Below are 20,589 nucleotides of genomic sequence, written 5' to 3' on the forward strand. Positions count from 1 at the left end.
GCCTGCCCCATCTCTCTTGGCCCCCATCCTACAGAATCTGCCAGGAGTAGAGATTATCTCCTAAAAATAGGGCCTGGGCCCCACTGAGGTTGTTTTTCTCCCTTCCCCGTGATTCACCATCATCGGCTCAGGGTGCCTAGGACAACAAGTCCTACTCTGACTCCCTAGAGACCATTGGGATGGAGGGGTGGGGAAGCAGCATGTATCTGGGGTCAGTCAAGGGTCGGGGATTAGAGGTCAGTCTGGAGGTGTGGTCAGGGCTCAGCAGGGCACCAGGGCCATGGCTTCATCTTGGACCCGGGGATAGGGTTCACCCGGGGCAGAGCTGATGTAAGGGTTTCTATCCCATCCCCGGTGTCCATCTGAGGGGTTCCCCTTCTCTGACTTTCTGCAGAATCCCTGTGGCCTGACCAGCCTGTGTGTGAAGCACAAAGGTGCCCTGGGGCCAATGCTCGGGCAGAGGGACCCATCCCGACCCTCACCTGTCCTGTTCTAGCTCCATGGGGCCTTCACGATTCCTACCCAGACCCCTCCTGAGATTGAGAGAGCTCTACCCAGCGCTGTGTGCAGGTGACACATGCATAGGGACACAAGACATGGACTTACACGGTGCCCCCTTGTAGCAAAAATGGTATCCAGGAAGACCCAGAAATGATACTCGCAAGAACTCCCTTCCCAACCATCACCGGGATGGAGTTGATCCATCCAGGGTCTGCAGCCAGTGGTCTCCCAATGCCCGTGAAAATGACCCACCTTTTCAAGATCTCACTGCTGCGACTTTGCCAAGAGGGAGCCCCCAGACCCTTTCTGAACAGCAGGATATGGGGCAGGTGGACACAGGTAACACACACACACACACGGACACCTGGACACATGTGTCCAGAGAACTAGGGCCCATGCCCAGTTCTCTGAGGCTTTATTATTGGACAAACATACCGCCACTCGGAGCGCTCCCACGGGCAGCCCACAAAGTCAGTGTACAGACACGTCTGGCGATGTTGCCTCCACCCCAGGGCAGGTGAAGGGCTCCTGCTCTGACCTGGCCCCGTGGAGCTGCAGTGCTGGGCCCTCTCCCAGTAGATCCAGATGGAGTCAGAGGCCAACCTCCCAGCTGGGACTGCCTGGACCGTTCAGACCGCCGCCTTCAGGGGCACACTGTCCGCTGGCTGATCCGGGTCCTTCTTCCTCGCCAGGCTCAAGTGGGTGAAGATGAGGACGAGGAAGATGCCTGAGGGGCCCAAGCGGGATGGATCAGCCTTCAGGAGGGGCCATGGGACTTGTCCATCACTAGGGACTCCCTGCTATTAGTATTGGTTTAACGAGGACCAGCATTTCCCAGCCAGCATCCCTGCGGCTGGGCTGGCATGACTCTGTGGTCCTGGTGCCTGAGAAAGCCTGACTTGCTCGGCCTGCTCGGCTCTCACCAGGCCATGCCCCCAGAGGCCACCCAGAACTCCCCACCTCCAAGGTCCCTTTCTCTTCGGAACAGTTTGGGTGGGAGTCATCTGAAGGCCAATGAGTTGTTCCCATGGACCTCTGAGAGAAAAGCACATTGTAGCCCTGGCTGGTTTGGCTCAGTGGATAGAGCGTCAGCCTGCGGACTGAAGGGTCCCAGGTTCGATTCTGGTCAAGGGCACATGCCCGGGTTGGGTGCTGGATCCCCAGTAGGGGGCGTGCAGGAGGCAGCCGATCAATGATTCTCTTTCATCATTTATGTTATTATCTCTCTCTCCCTCTCCCTTCCTCTCTGAAATCAATAAAAAAAAAATTTTTTTTTAAATAAAGACACATTGTAGTGTAGCATTGTGCTACCAGCCAAGAAAACCAGCCAGGAAAAAATTTAGGGGGGCTAAAGAAAAAAAAGAGGATGGAGAGAGAGGCTTGAACTGAAGGAATTAAGCTAGAAAGACCAGGGCTCTGCCACACCCTGGCTGTGTAACCTTGGACAAGCTACTTAACCTCTCTGAGCATCAGGGACTTTATCTGGAAAATGGGGAGATGCCAGGATCTGCTCACAGGGTCGTGGGAATGATTCAATGTGACAATGCTATGCTTGGCAAAGGGCCTGACACACAGTCACTGTGTAATAGTGTAGCAGTAAATGCTATTATCCATGATGACAGTGGTGAGGTGATAACAGGAGGCAAAAGCCTAATGACTAGGAGAGTTGGGGGGATTTCTCCAGCACGCAGAGCACCAGGGGGACACAGACACCGTTTATCTGGAGACAGTGGCTCTGACCATCCATCACCCTCCTCCCTGCAGGAGCCCAGCCCCCCCCCCCATTACCTATTGCTAACAGGGTGCCCCCGAGGATGCCCACTGCCGACAGCTTCGTGGGCATGCCCTTCATGCGGCCCACCTTGCGCATGCACTGCCCCTCCGCATTGCATCGGCACACGATCACTGCGGGGAGGCAAGGGAGGAGAGTTAAAAGTGGTGGTAGTAGGGTCTCCCCAGCTGTTTGGAGCTCCCAACCTGGCCCAGCTGGCTGGTATGTGTGTTTTTGTGGACATGTATGTATTCGTGTGTGGGGAGCATGCATGCTCCTCTGTGCGTGTGCCTGCATGCAGGAGTCTGTATGCCCAGCCACAGATGTGCAGGTGTGCCCAGGCATATGCTGCCCAGCAAACACGTGCATCCAGTAGTTCCCTCCGGAATTGCAGGCTTCACCAGAGCCCTGGCCTCACCTCGGACCAGGAGCTGCCACATCCGGTTATTGTGGCTGACAACTACAGGGACAGAGTATTCACGTGGCTCCACCCAGTGCAGGGCCAAGGTGAGGTAGGCATGGGAACCTGTTGGAACCATAAACAGTGATCAGAATCACGAGCCTGCCCAGGCCCTCTGGGGGCTGCTCCCCCTAAGCCCCGCCCCAGCCCCACAGTGGAAGGGCATCTCACTTCAAGTGCCACCCCCTCCCTGCCTGGGCCACAGCGTCCCCCCCCTTCCCCACCACACACCATTGAGAGCCTGGATGCGCCAGTCCCGCTGCACCGTGGGGTTGGGACCAAGGGCAAAATGGTAGGGACCGTGCCCATCAGCCAGGTCAGTGTCCTCGCTGGCTCCGCTGACAACCACACCATGGTTCTTGCGGGGTGTGCAGAGGTGTCGGGTGGGCACCAGGGGCAGAGCTGGGGCCGAGGCAGAACCGGCCTTCAGGAAGTGGATCACGAGGGTCACGGCGGTCCTCAGTGTGGGCTCACCTGCAGAGGAGGCAGTGCTGAGCTGGCCCGGGGCCTTGTGGCGGTGGGGTTGAGTCCGGAGTCCCCATCAGACTCACCCTGCTGATTCCCCTGCCACAGTCCCTCCCTCCATCCCAACCCCTCCTCTCCATCCCCATCATCATCCCACACCGGTCTCTTCCTCACAATGTACTGCACTTGAGTCACTATCCCAACAGCAGCCACGCCTTTCTTTTTGTGCTTTGCTGGAAGCCAAGCTTGTCCTCACTGCCCCACTAACCGCCAGTCCCACTGCTGGTGCCAGGGCCCAGCGACGTGGAGATGCCCTGGCTGGAGAGGAGCCACTCCTGCTGGGTCTGTGCTGCACCACAGGGCAGCCCAGCACAGAGCTAACGCCGGCCTCCCTGACTTACCTGCCCCTGGACCAGCTCTTCATCCTGCCACAGCGTCCCTCAGAGTCCTCCTCACCTGGCCTCAGCGTCCCATTCAGACTTATCTCTTGGCACGCCTGCCCCAGGAGAGCCCCCGTCCACCTTCCATCTGCCCAGCCCCTCACCCTCTGCTCCCAGCCTGCGTCTGAAGCCAATATGCCTGAGAAGCCCTCAGGGGATAAGGGACAGGGTTGGGGGGGTAGCAAAAGGGTGGTATAAGAGGGAGGCGGAGGCCAAGTGTTCTCAGAGAGGGACACTGGACCCAGCCCCTCCCCCCTCCCTCCTGCGTGGGGCAGAGTATATGCCAGCAAGGGCCCCAGGGAGGCAGTTCTGTCCTGCCTATCCGTCTGTCTGTCTGTCTGAGGCTTGTATCCCTCCCAGAGGCCCCACCACTGCCTGTCCATACCTGCATCCTGGGCCTCCACGAGCACTGTGTACATGTCCCCGGGCCGGGCACCCTGCAAGGGCCGGGCCGTGTGCACCTCCCCGGAGACCTCCTTGATGCAGAGCCAGCCCTCTGAGTCATTGACCAGGGAGAACCTGAGGCCCAGAGAAGATGGGGGTGGGAGGCACTGGGATCATATATGGGGTCTTGCTTAGAGACCTCCAGGGCCGTGTGACCTGTTCAAGTTCCATACCCTCTCTGTGACTTGGGGGTGGCAGCAGTTCCCTGGGGTACCTAGTCTCTCTCTCCAGCTTCAGGGACTTATTGGGGGGCAGGGCTTGAACCACAGATATTGTTGGTAGGAGAGGGACTCTCAGAGCCTGGGGGTGCTTAACTCAACCCCACTAGTCCCAGGTTACCCCATGAAGGGACCAGGATTGGGCAGCAGACTGGACGAGGTTGATGGAGGAGGCCCAGTCCAACAGCATGAGGAGGCACCGTCTGAGCTCTCATGGGCTCCAAATACCCCTCTTTGTGTCCTGTCCAGCTCATGCAGCCCTGATCCTCCCCAAGGAGTCACAACCTTGGCATTAGCCAGGTCTGAGGAATTTTGCATAGGTAATGTGAGTTGCCTCTGAGGCCCTGGGGAGCAGGGAGGGTCCAGCCCAGGGAAGGGGCTGCGCTTCTGACTCACCTGAGGGGACTGCTCATGGGGTCTGAGGGCTGGATGGTCAGCAGGAGGGAGCCGGCCGGAGTGCTGACTGGGACGCTGGCCTCATAGCTCTCCTGGTTCAACTTGGGGGGTGGCACCACCTTCTCCACCAGCACTGTCACTGTGGCTGTGGCTCCAGGGCCTGGGCCTGGCCCCACCAGCTCTGCCTCGCTCCGCACCACCACCACCAGCTGGTAACTTGGAGCTGTCTCATAGCTGAGGTTCTGGAACCAGTGGGGCCTGGGTCACTGTGTGGGCTGGGGTGTGGCTCACTTATGCATGCATTTGTGTATGTGTGTGCCCTTTCCCGACCCCAAGTCCTTTACCTTGAGAAGGAGTAGCTGGACATGACCAGAATCGGGCTCCCATTTCAGGCCAAAGGCCCCGTCCACATCCCCTGCCTCAATGGCAAAGTCCATGCGGCGGAAGGCGGGCTCAAGGTCGCCATCAGTCGCCAGGAGTGTGGCCACCAGAGTCCCAGGCTCTGTGTCCTCAGGGAGGCTGATGGGCTCAATCTGGAGACATTTGGATGGGCCGTGAGTCTCCCATCAGCGCCTCCCCGAGGTCCCCTCCCCTGCTCCTGCTTACCTGGGAAGTGGTGAACTCTGGAGCATGGTCATTGATGTCCGTGATGGTGACGGTGACCTCACACGTGCTGCTGAGACCTGAGGCAGGGGAGGGCATGTTGGGGAGGCCGGGATAGGAACAAAGGGGGCAGGAGCCTGGGTCATCATCAGGGTCACTACCTGAGCACTTACCTCCCTCTGCTCCTCCTAGGTCAACCGCTAGTACCTGAAGAGGGATGTCCTGGCTGGCATGGAGGGGGAGGGCCCCCAGTGTCACACTGCCTGAGGCAGAGTCTAGCTCGAAGGCTCTCCCCTCTGTTCCCTCCTCAGGCTCAGGGCTCAGCAGCCGATACACAACATGGGAATTGGGGGAACCGGGGGCATCCATGTCCTCTGCCAGCAGCCTAGTCACCTCTGTGCCTGCAAAGACAGCACCCACATGGGTGGGACCAGGGCCCAGCCTGGAGGCCTTCCTTCATCCATTCCTCTTTTGTGCTGGACCGAACCTGAGCTCGTGTGTGTGTGTGTGTGTGTGTGTGTGTGTGTGTGTGTGTGTGTTGTGGAGGTCATTGAGGCTGTCCTCATCCCAAAGAAGAGCATGATGGGATGGTTCATAGAGACTTCACCCCTCCTCCAGCCCCTGACAAGGCCTATATCCCACCTGCGGGACTGAGCTCAGGGATGCGGATTGGGGGGCCACGTGGGGGGCAAGCAGGCGCGTTGTCATTCTCATCCATCACCACCACCAGCAGCTTCAGAGGTTCTGTGTAGTCCTCTCCATGGGTGTTCTGAGCCCGCACCTGGAGCAGGTACTGCAGTGGGCAGTGGGGGGCTTCAGTGGAAAGCCAAGGGCGGCTCCAGCCTGGCCTGGGTCTGGGTTCCCTTCTGATGGCCAGCTCCGGCTCTCTGGGGTGCTCTGTCGCTGCCTCAGTGCCTGTGGGGGATGTGACACCCCCAGAAGCCAACCAGACCATGACCAAGCACCCCTTAGCCTGCCCTCCTGGCTTCCCCCCTCACCTCACCTCACCTCAGCCTGGGATTCTCGGTCCAGCTCCATGGTCACGTAGAGTTTCCCTTTTGTATCCACATCAAAGGGTCCAGGGGGCTGGCTCTCCAGGTGATAATGCACATCCTCACCACTCCAGCGTACCTGGGAGGGGGACACAGAATGAGGACTCCCCAGGATGAGAGGCAGGAGCAGCCTGGGTCAGCCCTTACTTTTCAACTATTCCTGTGTGACCCAATTTCTGTGTGATCCCAGGTAGGGCACTTCTGCTTGGGGCACTCACTTGTGGTTGTGGCAGTCCCATGGTGGCTTTGCACTGGTCCAAGCCTGGACCCTGCCCAAAGGGCCTGAATGACCAGGTTGTTTGATTCTCTTCCCTCAGGCTGTGCCTGACCCAAGGGCATTCCTCGAGGAGGCCTGAGACATTCCTGGCCTGAGTGACAATCCCCAGGGCAGTAGGGCACAGCAGGGGGGTGGCAGCTGTTCTCCCTGAGGAAGCCTGAGGCAAGCTCAGGACATCACAGCACAGAGGATAGCAGTTGAAGGGCTGTGGGTCTGGTCCCCAGGGCCTCGAATGGGCCTCGAATGAGAACTGATGGGGATAGTGGAGGGAAGAGCACAGGTAGGAGGGGATGTGGGGTCAAGCTGGGCCCCCGGCCCACCCCCAAAACCTCCATGAGACTCGGGTCCAGCTGCACCATCCATGGGGCTACTTCAGCCACTGATGACCATTTACTCACCTGGGAAATATGATGTGGGTATGGAACTTTGAGATTTTCTGCCAGGTGGATAGGCTCTAGGGGCATCCAGGTGCTCTCTACTATGGAGATATTTACAGTAGCTGTGGCCTGGTGACCCGAGGCCTGGTCACCCATATCCTTCACCTGTACCAACAGCTGGTAGGGTCCCTCTAGAGCCTGGTCTAGACTGGTGCTCCCTAGAAGAGAAAGGGTGGTCAGCTGAGCAGGGGGCTAGGGAGCAGGGCTTCAGGGCACCTTCTCAGCAAGGTACCAAACACAAAGCCAAACATATGGCACATGTTCAGGATACTCTCTTGGCGAAGGGATGAGAAGGACTTTTAACACTATTGTGAGCATCCAACCAGGACCTGAAGTTTGCAAGGTCACTTCCATATCTATCCACACAATGAAAGATTGATGGCCTGGATGGGTGGATCACCAGGACAGGGGTGGGAAGAGTACACGGGTGAATGAGTAGATGAGTAGATGACCAGTTGGATGAATGGATGGTTGAGTAGGTGGGTGAATGGATTGGAGTTTGGGGAGCAGTAAGATGGGTGGGGATTTGGGTGTGTGGATGAGTTCGTTTGGATGGATGTTTGGATAAATGGACTGCATCTGTGGTTGAGTGGTAGATGAGTGAATGGGTGGCCGGGTGGGTGGGCATATGACTGGCTTTTCTTCCTATCCCCCAACCATGCCTTTGCTCTGAACTCCAAGGTCTAGGTCTCTCTTGCTGTCATTCCGAGCAATGTCCTAGGCTACAACCCCTCAGGTCTCTCTTATCTTTGTCCCTCAGGCCCAGGTCTCCAGAGCGTAAGGCTGAGGCACTCCTTCCATACCATTTCTTATCTCTCCATGCCTGATCCTGCCCCCATACATGGTTCAAGCATGGCCTTTTGCCTTGAAACTCTCTATCTAGAATGTTCTTTCCTCCTCCTTTATATCTCAAGCTCCAACCCGTCCTTCCCCAGCTGTCCCCAAATCTCCCTCCCCATCACACCCAGCTGAGGCTCACCCTTAGGGCTGAGGGCCAGAGCCCCCAGCTGAGGCTCCAGCTGGAACATGTCTGGGAAAGGCTGAGCTGGGGCCTGGTTCAGGATATGGAATCGGAGATCTGAGTTGGCTGTTCCTGGCTCATCCTCATCCGAAGCCTCAAGGAAGAGGAAGGGAATGCCTGGTATGTACGGAGAGGGCAAACCATAAGGGATATGGAGGATGGGAGAGTCTCCCATGCCTCCCTATCTCTTCCTGGTTCTTCCTTCTCTATCCATAATCACATCAGGACTCAAGGTAAGCCACAGCTTTTTACCCCACTTCACAGATGAGCAAACCGAGGCCAATGTGGATGGGACTCACCTGAGGACCCTCAGTGGGATAGAGGAGTGCAGGATGGGACAGAAATGGGAGAAGTCTGCTTAGACCATGGCTACCCTGTTCGTATGCTGCCTCTGGCCATCTCTTTACTCTCTGCTCTCCCATCAATGCTCACCTGACCTTGCTGTGAGTTGGCTTCCCTGACTACTCACCAGGCCTGGTGCCCTGGCTCAGCCGAACGCTGTAGATGGCCTGGGAGAAATGGGGCACCTGATCGTTTTCATCCTTCACATGCACAAGCACAGGCTGTGGGCCCCACAAGACACGTCCATCGTCAGTCTCCAGGGCGACCTGCAGGGGAGGGTAGTTAGTGCCCCGCCCTGCTTTCGCTGCTCCCCCCTACACCTGACCCAGCCCTACCTGTAGCTGGTACTCTGGCTGTTCCTCTCGGTCCAGGGCTCTGGTCACCATCAGGAAGCCGGACTCGCGATCCACAGCAAAGGGGCTCTCAGATGCCATGCCTGAGTTTCCTGACAGCACAATCTTGCCCTCAGCCTCCCCACGGGGTAGTGGCAGCTGGTGGGGGAGAACAGAGGTGAAAGGGGTGGAGGCCAGGCCTGGGGGATGGCCCCATTTTATAGGTGGGGAAACTGAGGCTTGGAGAGGTCACACAGCCAGTAACAGGACTGAGATTCAGTCCTGTACCTGATGCTCCCTAATACTCCCTGCCCTTCTTTCTAAAGCCTGAAACTCTTCTTCCAATACTTCATTCTTTAACTTAAAGATCTACTTTCTTCTGGAATTAAAATCTTGCTAGTCATACACGCTCTATTGCATATTCTCGAGAGAGCAGGGTTTAAAAGTAAGCCGGAGCAAGAAGGGAAAGGAGTGCTGGAGGTCAGGGAAGCAAGCAGGATTTGGGGAGGGCAGCCCACCTTGGTCAGGTACACCTTGGTCAAGCTCACCTTGGTCAGGTACAAAGGGAACTTTCCACCATAGTTTTCTGGGACTTCCACATGCAGCTCTGCAAGCTGGGCCTCGGAGAGAGCCTGTGGGAGGATTCTCACCTTGTCACCAGGCTCTATCTTCCTGCCCTGGCACTGGGGACCTAACAGGGAGGGGAATTTCTGCCTCTTCCCTGGACCTGGCCATACCTGAGCGCATCCACCCTCATGATCCCGATAGCCAGCTCTGATCCCCTGCCCCCAACTACTACCATCTGTGGAGGTGTAACGGGTCCAGGTGGGGTGGGGAGCAAGGGTGCCTATCCCAAGGCCAGGATCTGAAGGAGGGGAGCAGGGCTCAGCTCACCTGGGGGATGGACAGGCAAAGCAGCCACAGCCAGGCAGGGACCATGGTCAGGACGGGCCTGAGGGACATGGCAGTGAGGATCCAGCCCAGATTGGTGGGCCGGAGGCTCCTCCCACCCCTTTCCCCCTAGTAAGTATTCCTCTCCTCATCCCCACTCAGCTCCAGGCCTTGGCTTCTCCAAGCGCCATGGGTTGTAACTGTCCCTCCTTCAGATGAACCTCCTCCTACCGGATCACTATGGGGCAGGCAGCCAGGCCTCCTCCTGTCCCCTGTCTTTCAATGCTGTACCAGCAACTCTCAAAGCTGCCCTCCCCAGCCCACCCACGTGGACACTGCCACCACCCTTGTCCCCTGCCTCAGCTTATTCCAAATACACAGACAGAGGGACCTCGCAACAGACTGGCCTCCTCTTCCTCCCCTTAGAAGGGCCGGTGGCTCCCCATTGCTGGCAGGGTAGTGTCCAGCCGCTCAGTCAGGCACACCAAGGCCCCCAGGCCCAGCCACCCTGCTGCTTGTTGGCTCTTGCCCCACAAGGATCTCCATGGGACTTCCATCTCCAGACCTCTGTCTCCTTCCCACCTTAGCCCCCCCAGAGCAGCCCTGAAAAGTCACACAAGTTTGGAAAGACCCTGATGACAGCAGTTGCCTCATGTTGCAGGCAAGGCCTGAAGGACAGGGCCTGACCAAGGTCACAGAGGATTAATGAACCACAAGGAGAATTCCTCCTGGAACAGAGGACTCTTGGTTCAGGGTCTCCAGGACTGCTCTTCTTTCCACTGCCATCCTTCTCACTCGGAGCCCCCTCAGGGGAGGAACCCTGCCCTCATCTTGGCATATTCCAGCACTCAGCACGGAGCTGGGCACACGGAGCATGGACAACCACTCCGGTCTTCCCCAGATGGCGGAGGGACAAGGCAGTGTTTCTCCTTCCCCCACCACCAACCCCACCTCAGCCCTGCCCGCCCTCCACCCCCAACGCCCAGGCCTTCACCTGCTGGTGCCTAAAGCTGGCTCCCTTGGTCCAGCTGCCAGGTGAGCAGGTTTTTCTCCAAGGAGTGCAGGCTGGACCTGGCTGGGTGGAGTAGGGCAGGGCAGACACTTGAGCAGGCAGGGCGTACACTTGAGCAGGTAGGCGGTCCCGCCACGCTCGCTCGGGAATGGAAAACACCACTGGGCCCACAGCAGCAGGCCTGGCCTTGCCCAGCCCCCCAGGTTATTCATTGACTTTGGAAAGCTGGGGGCTGCTCAGCATCCGCCACTGCCAGCCCCAGGAGGTGGGGAGCTCTTCGGCCTGGCACTCCTCCCACCCCTACACAGCCCAGTGGACACTTCTTAGCCCTCTGGACCTGGACAGTACCGTCTGTGGGTTTCCCATCCGCAGATTCCACAAACCATAGGTCAAACATATTCAAAAAAGAAATTATGTTGTTGATGTGTAGTTAGGCCTACGATGGTTACATCTTACTAAACAAGTACAGACTTTCTTTCTTCTCATTATTCCCTAAACAATACAGCATAACAACTATTTACATAGCACTTAGATTGTGTTAGGTTTTGTAAGATGATTTAAGTACTAGGTATTATAAGAGTAGGTATTACCAGACGATTATAAAATATATTAGAGATGATAGAGATGATTTAAAGTATACGGGAGGATGTGCATAGGTTATATGCGAATACTGCAGCATTTATATGAAGGACTTGAGCATCCCTGGGTTTGGGTATCCTGGGGCGTCCTGGAACCAATCTCCCACGGAAACAGAGAGACGACTACTTTTTCTAGGGCTTCAGATTCGATCCCACCTCTCCCTCTTGCACCTCCCGCAGCCCCACCTTGGCCCACTCTGTTCCTTTTGTTTGGATGCCCTTCCCACCACTTCATTTGTCTGGCGAGCACCTGCTCAGGCCTCGGTACTCAGTTCATATTCCCTTCTCCGGGAAACCTTCCCCGCGCTCCCAGGTTTGTTCAGGCTCCTCCTCTGAGAATACCCCCACCCCCTGCCGTGTGCTATCTCTATCAACGCAGAGAGGACACCAGATTTGCACTGTCTGTCTCTCCCATCAGACTGAGCGCCCCTCCAGGGCAGCATGCAGGGACCCAGCAGTGACGGTCCTTGCCCAGCCTCAGCAGCTCCCCGCTGTCTTGTGGAACTAAGACCAGGAGCTGAGGTGGCACGCGAAGGAGAGATGAGCAGGACACCACCTGAACTGGGCATTCAGGGCTCCAGACCACCCACCAGTGGGGCAATAGGTGAGGGGACAATGGCCTGTGAGATCCCCTGAAGCTCCCTAAGTGCTCACAATAGTCCCTGGACACTGAAAGGGCTGAGACAACAGACAGTCGCGTGCCTCTGAGGCGGAAAGAGAAGATCGAGCCAGCTCAGGTGACCTTGAAAGAATTGCAGGGCTGTCCAGGGGCCCTTCCCCCAGGGAGGCAGCCAAGCAGAGCCAAGAGAAGCTTCTGCGGCCTGGGAGTCCAGAACAAGGCGGGGAGGGTGGGAAAGGTCATAAGGTCTCTAATCTCTCCTTGTCCTCAGAGCTTCCCATGGTCTCCCCCGAGTCCTTCCCACTGTATATCTGGTTAATTTCTCTCAGGCTGGGGGCTGGGCCCTCAACTGCACCCAGTCTTGCCTGTCATAAGCTGTGTGCCTGCCTCAGGGGCACCCCAGCCTGGAGCAGTGCAGTGTGGGGATGTGGAGGGGTCTTGCGTGTGTTAAGCTCCTACAATGTGCCTGCTCTAAGCACATGACTTCATTATTCCACTCTCTGTATTCTGAAGAGGACACCACCCCCATGTCACACACTGGGGCACAGAGGGGTTGAGCGGCTTGCCGAGGGTCACACAGCCAATAAGTGGCAGAAGCAGGAAGGTCTGGATTCTTCTTCAGGCTTCGAGACCTTTACCTGCCTGAGAAACCCATACCTTCCGCATGCCTCGAAGTATGTTGGGGGAGGGGAGAGCAGCAGAAACTTTGAACTGGTTAACGTGGCCCTGGGGGGGCATGTGGGTTAGTCACAGAGGTCCCATACACGGAGGAGCAGCCTTCAGACTTCCTCCTGCTGTTGAACAACTGCGATCAGGGCTCTAACCAGGCTGCGAGGGCTCCCAGTGGAATGAACAACCTGAACTAATGAAGGAATGTACGGACTCTGGCCTGGAACCTGCTCAGAAACTCCCAGCCTTGCCCCAGGCTGCCTCCAAGCTCTGGAAACCAGCGCCCCCCATTCCATATGCCAGTCCCCATTCAGCCACGTCTACCTGTGTGACCTCGGGCAAGCACTTCAGTGCCCAACCTGCCATTGCTGAATGGGGACGCTTGTTCCTGAAAAGACCTACATAACTGCAGGCACCTGTGCCCATAGGGGCTCTCCTTTCCGGGTGTGAGGGGGGTGGGGGAGCGGGGACAGGCACGCTTCTCTCGGTGATCATGCACACATTCCCACACAGATGCAAGGCCTCTCATTCCAGGCTGGGAGGGCTCCAGGGACCTGTTCCTGCCAATACCATAAGCATGGGACGTTCTGGCCAGGCCACTCACAGTGGAGGGAACAGTGAGGGCCCTCAGTCGCCCAGCCTCAGCAAGGAGGTGGGGAGCTACTCAGAGTCAAGCCCATAGGATGTGCCTTCCTCACCTCACCTTTAACAAGCCAGGGAGTCTTGAAGTCTCCCACAGCCACACATCCCCCCTCTCCCCCGCCCCCCGCCCCCACTCCCGGTGCATTTCCAGCTTCTGTGGAGGGAGCAGAGTAGAGACACCAGCTGGAGGGCCAAACCCAGGGTTCTTATTCGGCCATGAGACTTGGGGCAGGGTGAGGTCCCTCGGGCAGCCTCGGTTTCCCTTACACACAGTGGAGTGATTGAACCCTCAACCAACTGGGCAATGCCAGGCCCCAGCGGTTAGTGAAGAATCTGGATAACACCCGGGAGGGATTCATGTCTCCTCCTGCTGCTGGGACCCCAAAGCAGGCCCCAATCACACCTGCCCCCTCTGACGCAGCTGGCTACATCTGGGCCCAAACATTAGGATAGTCAAGGCCACACACTTCGGGAAGCCTGCCTGTTCCTGCAGCCCCTCCCCTCCCAGGAGGAAACACAGAGTCCACAGCCTCCAACTATCAGGAAATAATCTTTATTACAAAAATCTGCCTGTAAACAAATAGCCACCGCACTGAACAGCCACCCTCCAGGGCATGCACACCAGGTGGAGAGAGAGAGGCAGCGTCCTCTCCCCACACACAGAGCTGTCCCAGGAGCTGGGCTCGGGCTGCTGCTTGGGACACACATGGGCCTGCCCAAGCGCCTCTTTGGGCCCAGCCCTCGACGGCCAGTGGAAGCCACCTCCCTGGGCAGCACTGTCTGTCCATGACCATGAGGTGGGGGATACCGGAGTCTGGGCCAGCCCACCAATCTGTCCAATGATCTGCACAACACAGGGAGTGCCCTTGAGGCCTAGAGCACCGAGAGGTCGTGGCAAGACTTGGACTTGGCACGGAAGGCCATCTTGCGGCTGTTGCGTGCTACGATGCGGCCCAGGAAGCGCTTCGCCTTCTTGCCAAGGCTCTCTCGCCGCCTGGTACCCGCTTGCCGACGTGCATTGGCCTCTTTGCTGTCCCTGCGCAGGCGTATCTGGCGCACGACGCCCTCGAACAGCGCCTGGACGTTGTGGTGCAGCGCAGCTGAGGTCTCAATAAACTTGCAGTCAAAGACCACCGCACAGGCCCGGCCCTCTGGTGTAGGTGGGGACAGGCACAAACCAGTCAACAAAGGGTGGGTGCGTGAGGAGCCCCCTCGAACCCTGGCTACCCCATGGCAGCTACCACTCGGAACCTATGGGTAAGCGACAGTGGAGCCCTGGGTCCTCAGAAACCGAGACCCCAACCCTGTATGGAGTGTCTCAGGTATTGCTGGTCACCCAACTGGGTGCATGAGTTTAAGGAGCTCAGAAAGGCCCACAAAAGGAGACTCATCTATTGAAATAATTTGAAGTCTGATACGTAAATGGAAGTGCTGCAGTCGTCAACACAGGAGAATGAGAACTTTGTTGGATGGCTTAGTGTTTTATATCGTGATGAATGACCAGTGGAATGGTGGGTATGTAACCAAGTCACTGCGAGGTTCCTCTAAGGGGCTCAGTTCTGGGGGCCGCACAGGAGGATACTCAGCCCAAGAGGGCAGAGTCCTCCCCAGGGGCAAGCCTACTTCAAGACTGGCCCAGGCCTGGGTCCAGGCTCTGACCTCCTGGCCTGTTTCCAGGCACTCTCCTCACTCCTCGTCTGTCAGGCCAGGGCCACAGAGGACAGGAGAGGAGGGCCCTGAGGTGACCCTGCCGCCGCCACCTCTCCTAGTGCATTTGGTCCTGTCCCCGGCACTCTCAGGTTTGGGGGAGTCCTGTGGGAGGACAGCAGCTCTCTCCTTCTCCCCCCACAAGTTTTCTTCCTGATCATATTTAGCCACTGACGCTCCCCCGGGGACTCAAGCTGAGTCAAGCCTGAGTGGACCGCAGCCCAGCCAGGATCTCCCTCCCTTTCTGACCCCCACCCTGCTCACCATCCAAGGAGACCTCACGGGAGCGCACCAGGTCGCTCTTGTTGCCCACGAGGATGATGGGCACGTCGTCTGTCTGCCGCGCCCGCCGCAACTGGACCCGCAGCTCTGAGGCCTTCTCGAAGCTGCCCTTGTCCGTCACTGAATAGACGATGACGTATGCATCCCCCATGGCCATGCAGTGGCCAGGTAGCCAGTGGCCCCCATCCTGAAGAAGATATACACACACACATCTACCCAACAGTCCCCGTGCCCCAGCTACAAACTGTTGCTCCCAGCAGACCCCTACCCCCAGCTCACCCCTCCCACCCCGCCCTGGGTCTCAGCCTGCATCCTACCTGCTCCCAAATGTCATAGACCATGAGCGATGCCTCTTCTCCATCCACCATGATGGAGCGATCATACGTGTGCCCTAGACAGGAAACCAGTAAGTAGTCAGGTTATTTGCTGGCTGCCAAAAGCCTCCCCCAACCCCCAGGCACCAGGTTTCCTATTCCGGCCACACACCCCAACTCTCCCCAGAGCCCCCCTCCCAACCTTCCTGTCCACTGATGGCTGTTATGTGGCAACAGAAGTGGGGGGGACAAGTGGGGGGGGGTGGAGAGGGAAGGCCTGCTGTGCCTGACCCCCACCTAGACACCCCTTTCCCAAGCTAGCAATTCCTCTGCTCCCTGCCCACCCATTGCCTGGGTGGTTCTGACCACAGTGGCCTGAGTTAGAATAATGCTAGTCACATCCTCTGGGGGCCTCGGTCACCTAAGGCGCCTCTCCTAGAAACTCCCTCTGGCTGTGTTCCTGTCCATCTGGCAGGAAGGGCTGTCCTGCCCCATCCTAGAGTAGACATATGTGTGCCCCGGGCCTTCCACTCAGCATTTCTTCTTCTACCAAGGGTCCCTTCTCCCTTAATTTCCCCAACTGTGAAATGGGTAGGTAGAGGCATGATTCTGAAAGTACCTTCAAATCCCTTGGTATTTACCATTTTATTCTAGGTCCCCAGCCCTGTAGCCCCGAGTCCTAACCCTGGGATCTCCCCTCCTTTGAACAGCCCCAGCCCCTCACCTGCGGCCTCTGCTTCAGGCCCGTCCTCTAAACCACCGAAGATGCGCGCCAGAGCGCTCTTGCCCACGCCGGGCGCCCCCAGCAGCAGCACCTTGTAAACACTCTCATCCGAGTCACTGCCCCCTGAGCTGAGCGAGTCCGAGGAGCTCTCAGGCCAGTCCAGCCTCCGGCCCTGGGTCCGGGTGCCCGCCCCGGCCGTGGCCAGCGCACTGGGAGCCAGCGCCGCCTGCAGGTCGCGCTCGTCCACCGGCATGCTTCGGCGGTGCAGCGGCGGCGCGGGGCCCCAGGGCGTGCTGCCCCGACGGCGCTCGCGCTCCCGGCACCCGCCGCGGCTCCCACCCGCTGCGCTGCCGCCGCCATTCAGGGTCATCACGTCGGACGCCGTCTGGGGAAGAATCGGGACGGCCTCGTCAGCCACGGTGGCGATGGAGAGGGAGGCTGGACCCCGGCGCGCCTGCCCGACCCGGAGTCCGGCCAGATGCTCGCAACAGACGTCCCGCCGAGTCCCATCCCGGGCGCGGAGGTCCCTGCGCCCTGACTGGTGACCCATCCTCCTGACTTGTCCATCAGCAGCCCTGACGCTGCGACCACCCCCACCGCGTTCCGCCAGGACACTCACCCCCTCGCTCGCGCACAGACACGGTCAGGACAAGGTCCCGCGCTCGGATCGCAGACCCCGGCTCGCGCACTCAATGTTGTCACAGCCGGTGCTTCTCGGTCCGCACTGGGTCCGGGCTCGGGAGCAGCCTATTTAAGCCTCTGCCCGCCCCCGCGCTCGCCCCCGTCCACGCTGAGGCCGGGGCTGACGTGTCTGTCCCCCTCTCCCCAGGAGGGATCCCACACCCTCCTCCTAGGACCTCACACCCACCGAGACCCCGCCCCACCCGGCAGGGCGGAGCAGGGCAGACTGGCAGACAAAGCCCGGGTCTGAGTGTGTGTGGTGCGTGGTGTGTGCGTGTGTGAGAGAGTGATGGGGGAGGCAAGGAAGGGGGAAGAAGTAGGGAGGGGATGTGAATGGTGCTGAGGAGGTGTAGCGGGGAGGGTGCCGTGATGGGTGGGGGCAAGGACCAACCCAAGTGTGCCAACCCCTCTCTGGGGAAGAATTAGGTCTGGCCCTTTAAAAGTAAATTCACCACCACCACCACCCCCCTCCACCCCCCTCTTGCCCTGCCCTGGCCTGTCGCCCAAGCAAGCAGAACATTTACAGACTGGACAGACTGCACCCTTCTCTGCCCATTGACATCCACTCCCCACTGTCCCGTATCTGAGCTGGAATTTAGGGGTCCTAAATCCGACTTCTAGCCTCAACACCAAGTTCTTCCCACTCTCCCTGCCATGGGAAGTTGAAGTTTCTGCCTGATGAGCTTGCCCTTCAGGGTGAGGGTGAGTGGCACCCCATAAACCCCTGGGGGCCTCTGAGAGCTACCTGGGGGAGGGGATAGGGAAGGGAGGCCCTCTGGCAGTGTTGGCAGCTAGAGGTTTCAGCTTGAATCCTGGGGAGGGAACACAGGCCCAGAGCAGAGAAAGGATGAACTCAGTACCACCTCAACTCCCAGCACCCTCCAGACAGCTGCCAGCAACTCTGCTAAAAATACGTGGCCCTGGCCCCCCGCCCTGGTCATTCTGTTTCTGGGCTGGAAGTTGCCCAAAGTAGGGGAAATCCTGGCAGGCAGGTGTCAGATGCCAGCAGGAGCAGAAAGTGGTGGAACTGGACCAGGAACTGGATCAGGGCTGGATCCAGCCACTTTAAGAGCCTCCAATGTCTCCCTCCTTCGCCCTATTCCTAGTCTGGACCTGCTTGTTCCGGACACACGCAAGACCTGGAGGTTCAGACACCCATCCAGGAGGAGCACCGATGCAGGGAGAAGTGGGGGGAGCTCTTAGCACCACTGCCCAGAGCTCATCCCTTCTTCAGACCTAGGGTGGCCGCCGGGACACAGAGGGGAGATGTAATGAGGAGGGTTGGTTTCTAGTCCTGGCTCTCCCTCCAGGTTCCTGGGTCTTGCCTCCATCCCAGTCTCTGGGTACACAGCTATACATTGGACATGAGCTAGTCCTCCTTACTCATATATCTGGGGTATGTGAGGGTTGGGGGCAGGCAGGCTGTGAGTTGCTTCGTGACAGGGCCCTACTATAAGACTCTGATGTTTGGTTGTAACAAGTGTGGCAGGAGTGGAAACACCCATTCAGGGCTCAGGTGACATCACAGATGATGGATCCTGGTGTGCTGTTATAGGTTGTCATGGAGACCCGGTAGGGCTCTCTTAGCTGCTGCGTCAGTTTCCTTGGCAACATCAGAAAGGGCCCTGGAGTGAGGACGGCCTGGCTAAGTGTTAGGGGGTTCATGCAGTCCCCTCTCGTTCTTGAGGTCCCCAAAATAAGCCAGGACTGGACTATAGGGTGGCCCATCCAATTGTGTTCTTCACACGGCCTAAAGGGTCTTGGAGGCCTGGACAAGCCTATGCTGGCTCTAACTTCCTGGGCCAGGTCTAATGGGAAGAGGCAGTTGTGGGTCGTGGCTCATGTCAGCAGACACAAGTCTCAAGGGCCAGCAAACCACTTCCCATCAGGATCCTGGCTGGGCTGCTTATGGCTCCTCCTACCCACCGCTCACATGACTATGTCACTGAAAAGAGCTTCTGCATGTCCAGCAGAGGGTGGGCAAGAGGGGGGTTGGTATCTGTGGCCCTTCCCAGCAGGGAGCCATGCAAGGAATTAGGGCTGGGTTTCCCCTCTGGTAATCTGAGCTCTTGACCTCAGCAGTGTTTCTTCATTGCCAAGGGAACTGCATCCACATTGGGCCACTCAGGCCCCAGGCATTCCCCAACAGGCCAGACACACTCACTTCAAGCTTAGGTATGGCCAGGAGCCCCAGGAACCAAGACCAGGACATGACCTTCAGACACTTCCACTCTCACCTCCTGATCCTCCCTTTCTCAACAACCCGACCTTCAAATCCCAGCTCTGTCCCTCACTAGTTGTTTCACCTCTGCCCATTTATCTTGGCTGAGCCTGTTTCCTCCTGTGTAGAATAGGGATATTGTCTTGGAGGGGGTTGTTATATCAATAAAGTAGTTGGCACGTGTCTGGCATATAGTAGTATCTCAATAGGAACACTTTCTTTTTCATGCTTGGTTGGGCAGGGCAGGTTGAGTGAATCCATGGGCCCTGTCCTGTTTCTTCTTTCCTGCTTCTGCTCTGTTCTCTCCAGAACAGTGATCTTCTCTGGAGAGGGGCAGATCCCTCTCCTCTCCCCCCTATACCCTCCTTTTCTCTGTGGGACCCCCACATCCTTCTCCCTCCCTTCCGTAGCAAAATGCTGCAAAGGGGACTTGGCTAGGCTTCAGTATCTTTAGCTCTCCTCACACAACAGCCCCCACACCTCAGTTCCTCTGTTCTTGTCTAAAGTCCAATTCATTCATTCATTCATTCCATTGACTTCTACTAAGTACCTACTGTGTGCCCTCAGACCCTTGTACTGTGGGCATGATGATAAGCAGAAGTCCACATAGCTGGGCATGTTCTACATGTCATCTAGTCCTGGGTCAATCTCATTTCGCTATGATTTGTCATTTCCATTTTGCAGACATGGTAACCGAGGCCTGAGAAGTCATAGGCCAGAAACAGAAGAGCCAGACACACCCGGTAGAAGGCTTTAGTGACCTGAAACCTCAAACACCCCCCACCCCTCAACCCGGTACCCATGTCCTCAGACAGCACCTGGGTTCCAGAAAGTTCCCTGGGCACTAGCCCAGGATTCACAGATGGTGTCCATGCAGGCAGCCAGGGTCCAGACACATGAGTCAAGACTGACAAGGGGACTGTCTGATGTGACTGCTGTGACATGATCAGCTTAATATCCCTTGCCCACCACGGCCTGGCTGCCAGGAGGGCCGGTGGAATGACTCAGTGACACCTGCCTTCCCTATGACTTTCCACACCCGGCTGAACAGACACCACAGACACCTTTGAGAGATCAGGGCTGTCAGTGTGTATACAGGTGGTGAAGCTTACAGCCAGGTACTGGTGGTTGGGATGGCTCCCTGGGGCCTGAGGGACCCTGGCTGGTCACCCTCCCTCTCTGGAGCACTGAGCTTCTCCGTCTGTGTAAGTGGGGGGAGGGGGCGGGGTAACAATGCCTGGAAGATCACCTGACATGGGCCCAGATCCATTTTAAATCTCCACAGACCAGTCCCAAGTGATTGTCATGACCATCCCCACATGACATGTGAAGAAACTGGCGACCTCTGCGGAAGCTTCACCTCTCTGAACTTGTGTCTCTAGGTGAGGAAGCCACGCCCTCCTGGAATTGGGGTGGGGGTGGGCATAGGC

The 20,589-nt window shown here is 57.7% G+C and overlaps 2 protein-coding genes across 3 annotated transcripts; both read right to left on the reverse strand.

Moving 5' to 3' along the window:
- Positions 1 to 870: 870 nt before the first annotated feature.
- Positions 871 to 10,702, reverse strand: CDH16 (cadherin 16). 2 transcript variants are annotated; one of them, XM_006099380.3, is made up of 18 exons: positions 10,645 to 10,702; positions 9,654 to 9,711; positions 9,308 to 9,391; positions 8,763 to 8,918; positions 8,555 to 8,693; positions 8,044 to 8,202; positions 7,026 to 7,222; positions 6,307 to 6,429; positions 5,941 to 6,091; positions 5,472 to 5,699; positions 5,302 to 5,378; positions 5,040 to 5,228; positions 4,696 to 4,937; positions 4,023 to 4,156; positions 2,964 to 3,206; positions 2,691 to 2,798; positions 2,290 to 2,406; positions 871 to 1,228 (listed from the first exon to the last, which is right to left on the reverse strand). In XM_006099380.3, exons 2-18 carry the CDS (start codon positions 9,696 to 9,698, stop codon positions 1,131 to 1,133), a joined length of 2,490 nt encoding a protein of 829 aa, XP_006099442.2. In that variant the 5' UTR covers positions 9,699 to 9,711; positions 10,645 to 10,702; the 3' UTR covers positions 871 to 1,130. The 2 variants fall into 2 exon arrangements, with proteins under 2 accessions (XP_006099442.2, XP_023618914.1); XM_023763146.1 differs by lacking the exon at positions 5,472 to 5,699.
- A 3,065-nt stretch (positions 10,703 to 13,767) lies between these two features.
- Positions 13,768 to 17,007, reverse strand: RRAD (RRAD, Ras related glycolysis inhibitor and calcium channel regulator). Its single transcript, XM_006099382.3, has 5 exons — positions 16,877 to 17,007; positions 16,258 to 16,642; positions 15,537 to 15,610; positions 15,202 to 15,406; positions 13,768 to 14,381 (listed from the first exon to the last, which is right to left on the reverse strand). The coding sequence occupies exons 2-5, from the start codon at positions 16,625 to 16,627 to the stop codon at positions 14,104 to 14,106; spliced, it is 927 nt and encodes a 308-aa protein (XP_006099444.1). The 5' UTR covers positions 16,628 to 16,642; positions 16,877 to 17,007; the 3' UTR covers positions 13,768 to 14,103.
- Between the last annotated feature and the right edge of the window lie 3,582 nt (positions 17,008 to 20,589).

Source organism: Myotis lucifugus, unplaced genomic scaffold (genome assembly GCF_000147115.1).
Source record: "Myotis lucifugus unplaced genomic scaffold, Myoluc2.0 scaffold_274, whole genome shotgun sequence".
NCBI classification, from domain to species: domain Eukaryota; kingdom Metazoa; phylum Chordata; class Mammalia; order Chiroptera; family Vespertilionidae; genus Myotis; species Myotis lucifugus.

Bases quoted from the DNA above. Each gene is read 5' to 3' on its own strand.
- RRAD (XM_006099382.3), bottom strand. From the start codon at position 16,627: ATGACCCTGAATGGCGGCGGCAGCGCAGCGGGTGGGAGCCGCGGCGGG. The intron at 15,611-16,257 runs GTGAGGGGCTGG...TTTCCTGTCTAG, and splicing joins GCCTGAAGCAGAGGCCGCAG to GGCACACGTATGATCGCTCC. The intron at 15,407-15,536 runs GTAGGATGCAGG...TATCTTCTTCAG, and splicing joins TCTATGACATTTGGGAGCAG to GATGGGGGCCACTGGCTACC.
- CDH16 (XM_006099380.3), bottom strand. From the start codon at position 9,698: ATGGTCCCTGCCTGGCTGTGGCTGCTTTGCCTGTCCATCCCCCAG. The intron at 9,392-9,653 runs GTGAGCTGAGCC...ATCCTCCCACAG, and splicing joins TTTGCCTGTCCATCCCCCAG to GCTCTCTCCGAGGCCCAGCT. The intron at 4,157-4,695 runs GTGAGTCAGAAG...TCTGGGCCTCAG, and splicing joins CCCATGAGCAGTCCCCTCAG to GTTCTCCCTGGTCAATGACT.